Below are 16,237 nucleotides of genomic sequence, written 5' to 3' on the forward strand. Positions count from 1 at the left end.
TCCATTAACAAATGGGTAATATATACAACGTTTTGAAAATTCAGAAATAACATTTACTTTTAAGAGGCGATATTAATAATTGAGGTATAAGTGGGGACATAAATGACCATTTTTTCTTTTATGTATGGTATATCTTATGCGGAATAGAAAAAGTTGGACATGAATCCCAATATTTTAAATAAATTTTCTGAGTAGATTTTCTATAGAAATAGACAAGATAGGAAATTGGTTATGTGTTTGTTGCAATATGCAATTAAGGCGTCAAAGAGTACAAGTTAAATGAGGGGTCACCTTCATCTACTCTCATCTTTTCGTGGCGCTTCCAGTAGGTTCCACGCCAACAGCCTCCGCTTATCCAGCTTCGGCTATTCGGCGGCTTATCAACATAGAATCCAATCCAACGCTCCACGTTCAATCTCTCTCCCCCTCGTATAAAAGCCTTTGTGCAATCATCCCTTCCTTTTCAGCTGTTTCTTGAGCTGATAACCGCTGCTTCTTTCTTCCTCTGTTCACTCTCTCTCTCTCTCTCTCTCTCTCTCACGCGTGTAGCGTGTTCGGTGAGCTGAGGTTCGAGTTTGGTTGAGTCGAATCGGCTATGGCGGAGGAGGACCGGAAAGAGGAGGAGTCACTGGTGGAGAAGATTGCCGACAAAATTCACCGCCACGATTCTTCGTCGTCGTCCGATTCTGAGAAGGAGGAGGAGGAGAAGAAGAAAACGACTTCGTCCATGGACGCTAAGGTTCGTCGACTCTTTGGACGGCAGCAGCCTGTTCACAAAGTTCTCGGCGGTGGAAAACGTGAGTTTCTACTTTCTATCCAACACCATACCTTTCTTCCTCCAACAAATTTTCAGTTTATATTAATAAACAGGTCAAGTAAAAATAAAATAAAATTATACCTAGTAGTTAAGACTTGAGGAGTTTTTTTTTTTTTTTTTTTTTTTTTTTTTTTTTTTTTTTTTTATAATAATATATATAAATTAAATTTTACTGTGTTCAATTTTTATAATAACTGATTGATATTGTTTGCTTCGTTTTGGTGCTGTAATCAGGTAACGTTATAGAATTATAGGTTTAACCGTGCTTGGTGTGCAAGTGAATCTTGTTTGGAGATTCATTTCTGGTTTTTTTTTTTTTTTTTTAAAAATAGTTTCACTGAATTGCTAGTGTTTCTGTGATTTTGTTCTCTGAAATAATAAATGTTTGTAAAATTACTTTTATTTTGCTTTAATTTTTTCCACTGGGTTTAAATTTGAATCTAGATCCAGGAGGTAGTAATTAAAGGGAGAAGAGTGCTTGAAGGATTGGTAAAAGCCAACAGCTTAATGATACATGTTCCTGCATGTGCCTCGTGAATGTTCACTTTTCTTTCCATGGTTGTAATTATGGTCTTCAACTTTTTGCTGATAAACATTGATTTTGCTGGTTGAGTACCTTCATGGAAAGTAGGAAACGGATAATTACTAGAATCTGCCTTGAATTGAATTAAATTACATCTCATCTTTGAGATGTTACAGAGCTTGTTATCTAAAGAACATATTATCTGAGTTTATAATTACTTGCTGCTGCCTAGGACTGAACGGGGGGACCTTTTACTCTTTTAGCTGGTTTAATGTACTTAAACATTCATGAACACTGGGTAGTTTTGTGGTGCAGAGGCTGATGTCTTTTTATGGAGGAATAAGAAGATATCCGTGGGAGTTCTTGGTGGGGCCACTGCAATCTGGATTCTGTTTGAGGTTCTAGAGTACCATTTGCTCACTGCAGTGTGTCACGGCCTCATCCTTGCTTTGGCTGTATTGTTTTTATGGTCAAATGCTAGCTCTTTCATCAAGAAGTAAGCAGTTGTTGTTTAGTTATTTTCCTTTAGTTTTGTGTTGAGTCAATGTCATGTATTTCTTGTAATCCTTTACTTCTTAGGTCTGCACCACACATTCCAGAAGTTCACATCCCAGAGGAACCTGTATTGCAGTTTGCATCTGCTCTTAGGAATGATGTCAATCATTGCTTGGCAGTTCTGCGGGATATTGCATCAGGAAGGGATCTGAAGATGTTTCTAATGGTATACTAACATTCTTGTGCTAAGAATCAAGAATATATGCCTTTATGCTGTTAAGGTTTGCATTCATGTGGCCGCCACTGTCGTTTTGAAGGCCGATATGTGCACTATCTAGATGGGATATTTAATATTTTAATGTTTGCATTGTTTCCAATACGTATTGCTCTTCAAAAAGGTGTTCTTTTTCCTCTCAATACTCTTTCCAAATGTTGTTTCTTAATCAGGTAATTACTGGGCTCTGGATCATATCTATTGTGGGCAGCTGCTGTGATTTCCTGACTCTATTCTATATAGGTAATGTTTCCAAACCTGCTGAATTTTTGTAGACATTCTTATCTACTTATCTTACTATACCGGATCTAGTTATCAATCTTGTGAGTTATCAATCTTGTGATTGAACTATCAATCTTGTGATTGAACACGCAGCTGTTGTTTTACTCCACACGGTGCCCGTGTTGTACGAGAAATACGAGGACGAAGTGGATGCATTCGCTGAGAAGGCAATGCATGAGCTCAAGAAGCAGTATGCAGTGTTTGACGCTAAAGTTTTAAGCAAGATACCGCGAGGGCCATTGAAAGATAAGAAGCTTGCCTAGGACTGTAATTCCGTATGGTGCCATTATGTGAGAATGTGTAATTGATCACTGAAGAATCTGTGTTTTTCTGTTATCTACCAGCAAACATGTTGGATTTGCCACCCAGATGTTTGTAAATAACTCTACAATCCTGCATATGCACATGGTTCAGTCGTGTTATTATGCATATAATGTCATGGAATTTACTGTATTGTACATCTTGGAAATTGTCTGCAACCATCGCATAATACTCTTTACCTACTGAACATTTGGTAAAGGAGTTAATACCCAAAATCGTCCTCGACTATAGTGGTTTTTCTCAATTTCGTCCTAAATGACTTTGGTGACCTAATATCGTTCCGACTTTTGTTTTTTGTTCAATTTAGTCCTAGACTTTTGTGTTTTTGCTCAATTTAGTCTCTCATTTGTTATTCTGTCCATTTGGTGTTAAATAAATAGACAATTCAGTAATTTTAATATTGGCATCTATTTACTCATAGACATGTGAACTGCGAAATCCTTTTTTTTTTATGAATTAATCTCAGAATTACTCTTAAAACTGTGAATATAAAATTTGATTTGTAGTTCTAGGAGTAATTCTGGTATAATTCGTACAAGAAAGAGAAATTTCGCACTTTACAAGTTGAAAGTAAAGAGTTGAAAGTAAAGAGAGATCAATATTGACGTTACTGAATTGTCCCTTTATTTAACACCAATTTGACGGAGTAACAAATGGAGGGCTAAATTGAGCGAAACACAAAAGTCTGGGACGATATTAGGTCACCAAAGTCGTTTAGGACGAAATTGAGAAAAATCACTATAGTCGAGGACGATTTTGGGTATTAACTCTTTGGTAGAGTACCAAAAACATATTGGATCTATACGTGTTTTATGGAATAAATCAGCGTTTTTGCGGAATAATTTGTGAATTATTAAGTGTAATGTAGAAAAATTTGTAGTTCATACAAGCAAAGTCAGGATGGCCGAGTGGTCTAAGGCGCCAGACTCAAGTTCTGGTCTTCGTGAGAGGGCGTGGGTTCAAATCCCACTTCTGACATTAATTTTTGTTAGTTTGCTTTTTTAGAACTTGTTCTTATATTATATTATAGTTGAAAACAATTTTGCAAACTACTTGTCAGGATGGCCGAGTGGTCTAAGGCGCCAGACTCAAGTTCTGGTCTTCGTGAGAAGGCGTGGGTTCAAATCCCACTTCTGACATTACATTTTGCGTAAGTATAAGCCGTATCATTTACAATGTGAATAACTCATTATGTACAATTGCAAGGTCAGGTAATCAATTTCTGTACATTTTCAGTGTGAATAATTCATTACGTGCAACTACAATGTCGGTCGGATAATCAGATAATCAACTTTTGTATATGTACATCATAAAAAAGTATTAACATGTGAGAGTAATTGAGCTAAAATTAGAAATGAAGTGTTATTGGTATAAGAATGATAGTTTCATTATACAAAGTACAAACTAAACAATGCAGTTGACAACAGTACAGAAGCTACACCTCTACAATCTTCAAACTACTGACCACAAAACCACCCAATCTGTTCTGTTCAACACAACAGATTCATTAGAGATAAAGAATTTCTTCTACTGAACAGTTAACAAAACAAATGCTCCAGATGTCTCTCTCTGTCTGTCTGTGCTTGCAGAATGATGAAATCAGAGCTTTTGCTGAATTTGCTGTACACAATTATTTTGTAATGCCAAAGGATTTTATTTCATTAAATCTATGAATACAAAGCCATTCCACAGACTGTGCAATAGTATCGACGGGAGGAGGTTCCTAGACCTAGCGTATATTATCCCCATGACGACCCCCAGAAATATTAGCGGTAACATCCTCTGTACATTAAAATGCGCTAAAGCAAACGCGACTGAACTCACGAGAATTGAACACCATACAGGCATGTACTTTGTCAAAGAAGGAAGAAGGAAGCCCCTAAATACAATCTCTTCCCACATCGGAGCACACACGACCAGTACTAGTGCGTAGAGCGCCATAGCCACCGGATCTCGCGCCAGTATCGACTGCTCGACGCTGGAGAGCGTGACGGGAGTGGAAGGCAGCACGGGAAGCAGGTCGAGGTTGAACTGCGAGAGCCGATTTACAAGTGGAAACATGAAGCATCCAAGGACGAGATCAAAGATCCAGTTTCCTCTCACACTAAATTTGAACCAGTCACAAGGAAGGGGACAGAAACGAGATAAGCACCGTTGAAGAATTAAAATTCCGGCTAGGCCCTCGGTTACATCAGTCAATAGGCTGAACAAAGCCTGCCCTCTAAACGTCAATGATTCTTTGCTAAAACCCACCAAGTGCGCTCCAAAAGGAATCATCCACGAACCAATAAACCAGAAGGACACAATCCAAAGGAGCATAACCTGCAATACCATAGGATGCCCTTGGTAAACACATTTGGCTATTGTATACACCAAAGTGAACGTCAAACAAACTTTAAATGCATTTAAGAGGAGGCACGAGACTACCATCAAAAAGAAATTTTGCATAAAAAACTCATCAACTAATCATGGTTTTAGTGAAATGTAGTTTAGCTTTAAATATCTTAACTTATATATTGCTAATAAAGAAACCATACAATTAGCTTTAACCAGTTATTTTATTTTAACCATTTACTCTGTAATTATATATTTATAAGTAGAGTTCCACCAGCTATACGCAGAAGAAGATCAGTAATGGGAAGTAGCACACATCTTTGGAAATAACCTAAAGTCAATCCACAAGTATTGATACCGAGAGCAAAGATCCCTTAATATACTGATAAGTCAAGAAACCTAAGAAAGCTGACTGAAGTTCCAAAAATACAAAACGAACAGACGGAACAGTAACAAGTAATAACATGTAAACCAAATAATGCAAAGAGAATTCCAAGCCCTTTTTTTTTTTTGGGGATACATTAGGTTTCCCAACTTACGCTAGACTAATCTTAAGCCCCCAGAACCCCTGCCCAATTTAGAATTTGGGCTCTTGGGCTCCCCAAGTTGGCGGAATAACCAAGATATTCACTGAATACACCTTTTTATGTTCATGTATATCCTTGACACCAAGGGAGCAAATATAAGAAATCTTATAAGATCTCAAAAGCTTATTAGCATGGTATTTCAGGACTCTTACCTGAAAGATGGTCTTTGCTGTCCATGGGACGTCCCAAGGTTCACCAATCACTCTACGTACTATATTTGGTGCCTGAAAAGTATAAGCCCATTGACAAATGTGGAATGCATCAAAGCAATTGCATGATACATTAGGAAGTCAATAACTAAGCGACTATATGTTGAAATTGAGTGTGGATGGAGAACTTACCTCTGCAAGAAGTGAAATCCAATCTCTTTTCCGAACACTTGATTTATCAATTTCTGACTTTCTTTGTTCTTCCTGCAGAACCTCCTCAATCACCTCAGGGTTGGATTCACCAGAACAAAATTCTTCATTCCTAAAGCATGAAATTTTCCATTTCTACAATATACAATTATATGAAATTAAGATCGGTAGATGACATGCATAACAAATATTCCGGAATCAATGTTGATTCCTGAGTTGCTTACTCCTAAACATGTAGACCCTTTACTGATCCACTAATTATAAATGATAACAAGTGATATGTTTACGTCTAGTCTCCAAATTTTAGGACATACCCATGCTTTCACATTTCATCAACACATGAAATGTATCCCAGTATCATACTCCCAATTAGAACAGAGAAAAGTTTTTTTTTTTTTGATAAAAGAACAGAGAAAAGTTAGACACAGAAATTGCCTTTAAAGAATTCTAAGTGCTTGTTTGAACAAAGCTGTTAAGAGGCAAAAAGATCTATTTTAAAAGGATATTGTTTTTCACCCCTACAATTAACACCTCCTATTAGCCCCTCCCTAATTAAAAAAGGAATTTTTTTTTTCTTGTCATGGACTACTGGTGAATTGGCCGATACCACCCCAAGTTAATAAGGAAATATAGGCATCCAATAAAACGGTGATATGTTAGGGAGGTGATTAATAGGGACCGGCTTATGTAGGGGTGTCTAGCATGGTTCATTTTGAAAAGAGCTCATAAAAAACTTCTCTGAATATATTGCTTAGTACTTATTTAGAATGAAATGAAGCTAATTTGGAATACAAAACTTTCAATAGAAGACCTGTATCTCTCCACAAAGAGCTTTTTCAAAAAAGAACCTCAAATTAGAGCTTCTAAAGAAAGAGACAAATTGTCTCTTAGTCCCTCCAAGAATCACTTTGTAGAAAGCAGTGTTTGGCCCAACTAATGACAGTAGATAAGAGGCAATAAACTGCAAACCAAACAAGCACCAAGTAACTCATAATTCTTGGACCTTTATTTGAAAATGAATTGGTAATACATGAATAACAACAAAATGTAGAAGTACACAGCAAAAGTAAATATTTGATTGTTGTGGTGAGTATAAAATGAGATTTCATAACCTATGCATACACACACATAAGCAACTAGTCAGCACCCCCAAATGGGCAGCATATTGAGTTAAAGGTAGCAACTTTAGGAAGAGTTAGAACTGAAAAGCTGTAATAGAATACATCCCATTTGGCTGGAGACACTAGACAATCAAATGAACTAATTTCAAACAGAGAACAATAAGAAGATTGCAAATTTATGTTATTGATTAGATATTGAAACCAAAACAAAGTATACCTCAGACTTACGAACATAAATAATAAAAAAGCTTACCTTTCTAGTAAGGCGTTGATGGGTTTCGCAGAATCGAGAGGTTTGGGGGAGGAGAGATATGGATTTGGGAGCAAATTTTGAAACCCTGAAATTAGGGATTGAAGAGGAAAGGAGAGAGGGTCGGGGAAGAGAGCGAACGGAATTCGAAGCCAGCATCAGCCCAATCTGAGTATTCTGATTATAAGAATACTGAGACGAGGAAGAAGAAGAAAAAGCCCTAAATTTCAGAAAACAAGGAGTGATTGGAATTGAAGCCATCCTTATTTAGCATTTCATTGTTCTTCAGCACCTTCCTATTTCTTTCCCAAACACAAAACCCTAACCTGATTCCAATTTTTTTTATTTTTTTTTTTCCTACTACAGTCTACAGTATAAGGATAATTTGTATATTTATTTATTTAATTTTATATATATGACAGATGGATATGGAAATAATCATTTTGGAATCTATCAATCTATGTGGCTGTCTGGCTGAGGACAGAAGGAATCAATATTTTCTTTCCGTTCCTCAGATTCTCTCCCTATATATGAGGTTTTTTTTTTTCTCCCTCCCCAAATGAATTGATTCCCTCCCTATATTGCTATATATGAGAGTTTTTTTTTTTTTTTTTTCCTTCTCTCTCCAAATGAATTGATTTGTTGGTTTTTTTTTTTATTTTTTATTTTTTATTTTTATTTTTTTAATTACAGTATAATCTTTTCTCAAAAGGTTGAATCCCCACTCCTAAGCGTCACCCACATTCCGACCCTAACATCTTTGATTGAAATGAGACTCAAACCTGTGACTTTGATTAACACTATAACAGTGATGCTATCAAACCACAATGTACTTAACAATTGATTTATTTGTTACAACACGTTGTTTTTGTTATTTTGTACTCAGTTCAAGCAAAGTTTAGATCGGTAAATATTATTCACTTAAAAATTTAATCCATGTAAATAATTACATACTATTTACAGTATACAATTGTCTAAAATTTTGTATAGAAAAGTATAGAACCAAAAAAAAGGAAAACATTTTGTACTTGTACATTGTGCATATTTATTTGGAACTTTCATTATATGTATTTGTCTTTAAATAATAAACAAATTAATTATTATATTAAAATATTTGCAATATATTCCGTTTAGAATTTGAGTTTTAATTTGTGCATTTAGTTCACATTTTATTAATACTTTGAATTTATTTTATTAAAATACAAATTTGGTGAGAGTAACCACAATAATTGCTTGGATGTTTAGGCTTTTTGTCTTACAAGGAGAGATAAGGTGAGGAAAAGAAGGGAGGGGAAAGGAAAAAAACATGCAAAATTTTTAATTTTTTTAATGATATAAATGTCCCTAGTGGGCACACGTGCAGTGCATATACAACGTGCACCAGGAAGTTTTTTTTTTTTTTTTTTTTTTTTTTTTTTTTTTTTTAATTTCTTTGCATGCATATCAACAACTCAATTTTTGTAAAAGAGTTTTTTTTTTTTTGAATGCTACTAACTCTATTACAATGTAGTATCTGTTCGTATACTTTCTCAACCTACTGAAACACAAAGAGCTAATAACGCCTCTACTGAGGCTTGAACTCACAATCTTCCACATGGAAGTTCAACCCGGGTACCATTGGACCACATAGTCCTGGTGTAAAAGAGTTAATTCTACCAGAGATCCATGGTCTTTGGTGACATTTTAAATTTAGTCTCAGATTATTATTTTTGTCATTTAACATCCTATACTATTATTTTTTGAACATTTTTAGTCATTCTCATAACTTTTTATATTTTTAGTAAGAACATTTTTTTCTTTTCATATTTTTCTTTTGTTATTTTTTTCTGTTTCAACCGGTTTAATTGGTTTAGAACTTTAGGTAACTTCTAATTTTTAGTAATCATATTCTCTAATAGAGTATGTTGCTAAGTACCTCACCAAGTTTAAGGAAGGAAAAGAACATGTTGCTAAGTAGCTCATTAAGTTTACAGTCCGTTTGGTTCACGAAAAATATTTAAGGGGAAATGGAAGCGAAATTCCATGGAAAAGAAATTATCCTTTTTACACTCATTCATGTTTTTTCTTTATGTTCATATCCCAAAAGAGTATGTTGCTAAGTACCTCACCAAGTTTAAGGAAGGAAAAGATAGAGCATGTACGTTGCTAAGTAGCTCGTCAAGTTTACGGCCCGTTTGGTTCATGAAAAATATTTGAGGGGAAATGAAATTGAAATTCCATGGAAAAGAAATTATCGGGAAGATTAATTACGTTGTTTTGTTGGTAAAAAATAAATTATTGGAAATATTGATTCCATTGTTTGGTTGGGTTTGGAATTGTAAGAAATAATGAGTATAAAGACAATTATATCCCTACACAATAATAACAACAACAATCCTACTTGTTTTCCATAAAGAACAAAATACCAATGAGGTGCTAAGGGCTGGGCACTTCTGGTTTCGGTTCGATTTTTTTCGGTTTCGGTTTCGGTTTCGGTTTTTCGGTTTTAAAAAAATTAAACCATTCGGTTTAAAATAGAGTTCGGTTTCGGTTTCGGTTTCGGTTTCGGTTCGGTATTCGGTTCGGTTTTGGTGAAAGTCTACTATTTGAACGTTTCTTTTTTTGCATGACCGATTGTTCAGTTGGCTCACTTGGAGTGCCACTTGAAGTGTTTTGTTGATGACAAGATGAAGAATCATTCATCTATAGTTAATATTTGAAAAATAAACATTATTAAAACACCAAATGTTGGGACTTACAACTTGGAGTTGAGATTTGAGGACTTGAGGAGTTAAAATTATTAATTATTATAATATTTATATATAATACTAACATTTTGTACGCGTGATGCACGAAAATTTATGTCCAACATTAAAAAATGGATAAATGCAAATAATTACAAATTATAGTTCAAATTATATTTCGTAATTCCTTAAAGTAGTAAATTTTAATCATCGTATTTAAAAATTATAGAGATGAACAAAATTTATATCTTACTATTCATAGAAATTTAATTAAAATATAATCAACAATTAAAGTAATTATATAATGATTTTAATAAAATGATAATTAAAGAATAGGAAAAAGATATCATAGTTATATATATATATATATATATATATATATATATATATATATATATATATATATAGGTGTATGATAGTAATGATAGAATTATGAAACTTTTAGAATTAAATAGCAACGGTGTAATAACAGTATAATGGTATTTTAGTTTAACAAGAGTGTAGTACGGACAATTTTATTCATTATATTTGAAGTGTGCAACATTTAATGAAAAATGTATACCTTTATTAGCATACAAATGTAGATATAGATATGAATGTGGCTATAGCTTAGTGGGTGAAGCTTTTAGTTTATAACAAAATGAGCAAGGGTTCAAACCTCATCTTAAACATTTAATATAATATAATATCTATCTATTATTATTAATAATAAAAAAAAAAACAGAAAACTGATCGGTTTTTCAGTTCGGTTCGGGTCCGAACCGAATCGATCGGTTTCCTCAAACCAAGGACCGATCGATTTTTCGGTTTGAGGCCGAACCGAACCGAACCGAAATGCCCAGCCCTAGTGCTATGGAAAATGTTTTTCATGAACCAAACAAAGGAAAAGTCAATTTTCCTCAAATTGAAGGAAAACATTTTCCAACGAACCAAACATTTAAGGAAGGAAGAGTTTATGGTGTCAATAATTTATTATCGTCCCCTCACTGTTACATGTTAAAGTTTAATTATCAAAATGTTGTGAAGGAGTGCAAGTATTCAAATTTTTTCAAACATATGTATCCTCTTAAATCTTTTGCATCCCTGAAGGCTAAAGAAGGGTTAGACGAGAAAGAATTGATTGATATGTTTAATTAAATATCATTGTTAATATTTCATAACCCAACAGGGTAGCTCAAGTGGCAAATGAGTTCTCTTTGTGGGGGAGAATTTTGGGATAACCCGGGTTCAACTCCCACAAGTGACGATTCCCTTTGGGCCAGTTTTTGTGCCTCTCGGAGCGAACCAGGTTAACCTGGACAGGGTAGCTCAAGTGGCAAATGAGCTCTCTTTGTGGGGGAGAATTCTGGGATAACCCGGGTTCAACTCCCACAAGTGACGATTCCCTTTGGGCCAGCTTCTGTGCCTCTCGGAGCGAACCGGGTTAACCTGGACAGGATAGCTCAAGTGGCAAGTGAGCTCTCTTTGTGGGGGAGAATTCTGGGATAACCCGGGTTCAACTCCCACAAGTGACGATTCCCTTTGGGCCAGCTTCTGTGCCTCTCGGAGCTTTCACATGTTTATTCTTTATTATTATTTACTTATAAATGTTTTTATAAACGTGATTGTTGGTAGGGTTGTTGAGATATACTCTTCACAAGGACAATCTGATTGTTGGAAAACCTACCATACTTATTGATTTTATTTTTGAGGATTCATAGTAAGTGATTATTTTTTTTCATGATATACATAGTTTTGCTCTAAATAACTATAACTGAGTTTGTTATTAACAAAGTGTATTGTATGGCCTTTGTAGGGGCAATAAACTCAAATGTACTGTGTTGGATGAACATGTATCCAAGGTTGAGCCATTTTTTAAATACAAGAATCATGAGCCCTGTTATTGTTCTTCTACAATTTTGTAGGGCTAAATATTGTGTGAGCAGTAAGTATTTAATTCCAACTATAGTTGTATTTTCTTTAAATTTTATAAGAGTTAATACCACAAATGGTTCTCTGACTATTGTGGTAGTACTTCTTTTAGTCATCAACTTTTAATTCGACCAAAACACATACCTCAACTTTTTATTTTTGACCACAAATAATCTCCCGTTAGACTTTCTGTTAAGTGAGTGTTAAATTTAAGAGTATTATGGTCAAATTGAAGATAAAAAAAATAAAATAGTTAAAAGCACTTTGTATCTGACAATGTCTTCCTTCAACACCAAATCTGCAGTTGATCTCGCTAAGCTTGAGCCACTAAATGGCTTGAATTTTCGCAGATGGTCTGCAAAAATTTTCATGCATTTCGAGCAGACTAAGACTGATTACATCCTGCTTCAAGACCCTGTTGCGTATCTCTCTCCACCTACGTCGACTCCAACTCAGACATGTCAGTCCACTCCGCAACTGTGACAACCCAAAAATAATTTTTCTAAAATTCTATTTTTATAAACTCCAAAACAACTATTTTCACTCTTTCAAATATTTTTCGAAAATGGTGTTTGAATTAAATATTTTAAATCGAGTTTTTAAATTAATTCGACATCAGGAATATTCTATTTCAAAAATCCTAAATTTCGGGTACATTTATGTACTAAGTTTTGACCCAAAAAGTCAATATGAGTGAAACCGGAGAGGAAACTGTGAAACCTGAACCAAGTGTCTTAACTAGAAACTATTTTTAGAAAATCTATTTTTGACCCCAAGTTATTCAAAATCATCTTTTTGGACTATAGTCCATGATGCAAGGTAAACCATGAGAATTCTATAAGCTATTGTCTGAAATGCTAAAACAAGTCAAATTCTTTCTTTGCCCTCCACCAATCATTGGTAATCTTCCTAGGGTTTTGAACCCTATAAATACCTCTCTAGTGCATTGTTATTCCTTTGATCCCATTCCTTTGCTTCTCTTTGAGCTCTCTGCAAACAAGAAGAAAACATAGTAAGTTCATTCTCAACCATCCATTCATCTTCTTCCTTAAGGTTTCTATCTCTTTTGCCTTCAAGTCTTTGAGGTCTTCCCCTTATGTATTGTTTGTATGGTTTGTTTGAGGAGTTTAAGAAGTGAAGTAGGTGCTAGCTAAGTAGAGATGAAGAGGGGATCCACACAACGAAGAAGAAGAAGTTAAGCAACTACATTTTTTACTCTATTAAAACGCTAGAATGAGTATTAGATGCTTAGAAATGCTAGATAAATGTTGTTGTTGAGCTATTTGTGAGTCATTGTTGATCTATGCCTTATTTATTGAGGTTTGGGAGTGTTGGATTGCATCTGCTTTGTCTAACAGATGAAGAAGAGGGTGTCTGGTGCACCAGATCATCCAACGGAGCTAGCCAACGGACCCTGGCATGGTTCGTTGGCCAGCCCCGTTGAGGGGCGGAACAAGGCAATGGACCTTGGCACAGTCCGTTGCTTTGCACCGTGGCTTGGCAGAGCCAAGTGGCGGGGTTTCTCTAGCCCCGTCACCAAGCTCCGCCAGGCCAAATAAAGTTCTGGTCGGGCCCTCTGTGGCTCAGCTACGCGTTGCTCGGACCGGGACTTGTGGATCCTTGAGGCTCGGACACTCGGGCTCGTTACGACGCAGTAGTAGAAGTTAGTTTCGTTGAATTTGGAGTTAGAAAGAATGATTTACAGTTCAAAATGTGAGAATTGAGCTCTCTGTTGTTGTTGTTGTCTATGAAGTTATCAACTAGTGTATTTTGGCATGTGAGTATTGCTATTTGATTAAGAAGCATGTCTAAATACTTGTTAATATTTGTTGAGAACCTTTGCTAAGAATTTGAGAAATTGAATATGGCCAGTACATGAATTCCTTGTTTACAGTAAAGAGAATTGCTAGAAATTGAAGTGTGTTTTGAGTTGAGAAGCATTATCAATACTTGAGTTATTCATTGAGAAGGTTTGTTAAGTGATTGAGATTTGGGCATGAAGCAAGTGCATGATTTTCCTTGTTTCACAGTGTTTGAGCATGCAAAGTATATTTTCATAGTAAATAGCATGATTAGTAGATTTCATTGAGTAAAGTGCATTTGGCTCTAAGTAGCCTAAAATCTATTTCAAAAACCTATATTTATTTTGGAAAATCATTATCTAATTACATTGAGAAGATTGCATGATATTTGATTTTCAAAATGTGAGAAAAGAAATTGTTGAGAATTATGTGCATAAGAAAGAAGTTGCATGTGATATATCTATATGCTATCTATGGTGAAAAAATAGTTTTTTTGGAGGCCCGTTAGGACTATGTCCTTTCGGAAGAAAAGAGGAAGAAAGAAAGTTTGAGAAAGGAAAGAAATTGGACATTGCGAACCGACAGATTATTTGAAGTAACGAGGTCGATATTCTCGAGTTACTAGCAGGTTAGATACTACCCGCCGAGCTTGGAATCCTGGTTAGGGGTTGTGCACACTGATAAGTACGATACCTGATTCCACAGAGTTTGAGATAAGAACCAAGAGTGGTTCCGTGGGTGAGATGAGTATTAGGTCGGCTAGATGCCGAGCCCGGATAGGTCCATTCACATAGCAGTGAAGTTCCTACCTCGCCAGCGAGTAAAGAAATAAAGAAAGAAAGTGAGTCTGTGTAACTCAAGAGATAGAAGAGAAAAGTGAGTCTATGTGACTCAAGAGAAAAAAGAGAAAAATTGAGTCAATGTGACTCAAAACCTCCACATAAGTAGTATTTTTTTTATAAAAGAACGAGAATATATATATATATATATATATATATATATATATATATATATATATATATATATATATATATATATATATATATATATATATATATAGGATTATTTTCAAATACAAACCCCCCTTAAAATACAAACCTCCCTTAAAATACAAACTGTGTGCATGTAAGTATGTTAATGTGTGCACGAGCTAATCGCAGATATTGTTGGCAGTGTGCATGTAAGTATGTTAATGTGTGCACGAACTTTGATGGATGGTTGTGATTTTTTCCTCATACACTTTGTGTGCATGTAAGTATGTTAATGTGTGCACGAGCTTTGATGGGTGATTGTGATTTTTTCTCCTACGTGCTGTGTGCGTGTCAGTATGTTAATGTGTGCACTAGCTCAAGTTTGTATTTTAAGGAAAGTTTGTATTTTAAGGGGGTTTGTATTTGAATACAACCCTATATATATATATATATATATATATATATATATATATATATATATATATATATATATATATATATATATATATATATATATATATATATATATATATATATATATAGGCTTCAAATCCGGTGCAACCCCTATGATACATGAGATCATGAGATCTCATAATATCTATTGATTCATTTTCCATGAATCGTTGAGATTGAAAGATTCTTTTAAACTAATTAAAGACATTTTTAAAACATAACGATTAAAAAGTAATTCTAGTATTGAGTTTATTTTTGGTTAGTATTAAATTGTAATCTTGAGCATAATATTAGGTAGAATATTAAAGGTAATAACTAGTAATAATTTGTATTGAGAGCTGATAATTTTAGTTGATTATGTACGATAGTGTGTGCGTGTATGTAGTATGGCGTGTGCAAATCGTATGGATGAGTTATTTTTTATTTATTTTTATTATTATTATTTTTTGTAATTTTACGAAAATAGTTTATGTGTGTGCGTGAATTTATGTATATGGGTTGGTTTTAAAGAAGAAGATTGTAAGAGTAGTACATGTAGTTTTTTTTAAAGAAAAAAGAATGCAACAAGCCGAATGAACGTGGGTATTCGTTGGTGTGTGCGTGTATGTGCAATGGCGTGTGCAAATTGTATGATTGCGGGCTTTGATTTTTTTTTTTTGGACTTTTTTTTTTAATTATTATTTTCATTAGTAAGCAATGGCGTGTGCAACTACAAGAACCACTAACTTTATGATGTTGTTAATATTTTTTGTTAGTGTTTTTTGAAAAATTGTTATGTTTTGTAAGCGTGAACACATGATGGTTATTTTTTTTATTTTTAAAGAAACAATAATTTAAAAAGTCAAAGGCAAGTGGGTTGGACGCAGGTATGTGCATTAGTAAGCAATGGCTTGTGCAACTACATGAACCGCGAACTTTACATGACGTCGTTAATATTTTTTGTTGGTGTTTTTTAGAAAATAATTATGCTTTGTTAGTGTGCATGCATGGCATGTTTTTTTTTTTTTTTTTTTT

The 16,237-nt window shown here is 34.6% G+C and overlaps 2 protein-coding genes and 2 non-coding genes across 4 annotated transcripts; 3 read left to right on the forward strand and 1 right to left on the reverse strand.

Annotated features, from left to right (window-relative positions):
* The first annotated feature begins 444 nt into the window (after positions 1–444).
* On the forward strand, positions 445–2,850 carry LOC109148135 (reticulon-like protein B4). Its single transcript, XM_019295938.1, has 5 exons — positions 445–797; positions 1,656–1,836; positions 1,920–2,061; positions 2,283–2,352; positions 2,485–2,850. The coding sequence occupies exons 1-5, from the start codon at positions 596–598 to the stop codon at positions 2,652–2,654; spliced, it is 765 nt and encodes a 254-aa protein (XP_019151483.1). The 5' UTR covers positions 445–595; the 3' UTR covers positions 2,655–2,850.
* A 756-nt stretch (positions 2,851–3,606) lies between these two features.
* TRNAL-CAA lies at positions 3,607–3,690 on the forward strand. The gene has a single exon. It is a non-coding gene; the product is annotated as a tRNA-Leu (tRNA).
* Positions 3,691–3,767: 77 nt separating this feature from the next.
* TRNAL-CAA lies at positions 3,768–3,851 on the forward strand. The gene has a single exon. It is a non-coding gene; the product is annotated as a tRNA-Leu (tRNA).
* A 198-nt stretch (positions 3,852–4,049) lies between these two features.
* On the reverse strand, positions 4,050–7,721 carry LOC109148134. Its single transcript, XM_019295937.1, has 4 exons — positions 7,367–7,721; positions 5,975–6,127; positions 5,786–5,857; positions 4,050–5,034 (listed from the first exon to the last, which is right to left on the reverse strand). Exons 1-4 carry the CDS (start codon positions 7,622–7,624, stop codon positions 4,366–4,368), a joined length of 1,152 nt encoding a protein of 383 aa, XP_019151482.1. The 5' UTR covers positions 7,625–7,721; the 3' UTR covers positions 4,050–4,365.
* Between the last annotated feature and the right edge of the window lie 8,516 nt (positions 7,722–16,237).

The sequence above is a fragment of the Ipomoea nil genome, unplaced genomic scaffold (assembly GCF_001879475.1).
Source record: "Ipomoea nil cultivar Tokyo-kokei standard unplaced genomic scaffold, Asagao_1.1 scaffold2036, whole genome shotgun sequence".
NCBI classification, from domain to species: Eukaryota; Viridiplantae; Streptophyta; class Magnoliopsida; order Solanales; family Convolvulaceae; genus Ipomoea; species Ipomoea nil.

What these genes read in the sequence shown, in the direction of transcription:
- LOC109148135 (XM_019295938.1), top strand. Translation starts at nt 596, where the DNA reads ATGGCGGAGGAGGACCGGAAAGAGGAGGAGTCACTGGTGGAGAAGATT. An exon ending in GCTAGCTCTTTCATCAAGAA is followed by an intron (nt 1,837 to 1,919) that starts GTAAGCAGTTGT and finishes TTTACTTCTTAG; the next exon opens with GTCTGCACCACACATTCCAG. An exon ending in CCTGACTCTATTCTATATAG is followed by an intron (nt 2,353 to 2,484) that starts GTAATGTTTCCA and finishes TTGAACACGCAG; the next exon opens with CTGTTGTTTTACTCCACACG.
- LOC109148134 (XM_019295937.1), bottom strand. Translation starts at nt 7,624, where the DNA reads ATGGCTTCAATTCCAATCACTCCTTGTTTTCTGAAATTTAGGGCTTTT. An exon ending in GGATTTCACTTCTTGCAGAG is followed by an intron (nt 5,858 to 5,974) that starts GTAAGTTCTCCA and finishes TATACTTTTCAG; the next exon opens with GCACCAAATATAGTACGTAG. An exon ending in CAGCAAAGACCATCTTTCAG is followed by an intron (nt 5,035 to 5,785) that starts GTAAGAGTCCTG and finishes ATGGTATTGCAG; the next exon opens with GTTATGCTCCTTTGGATTGT.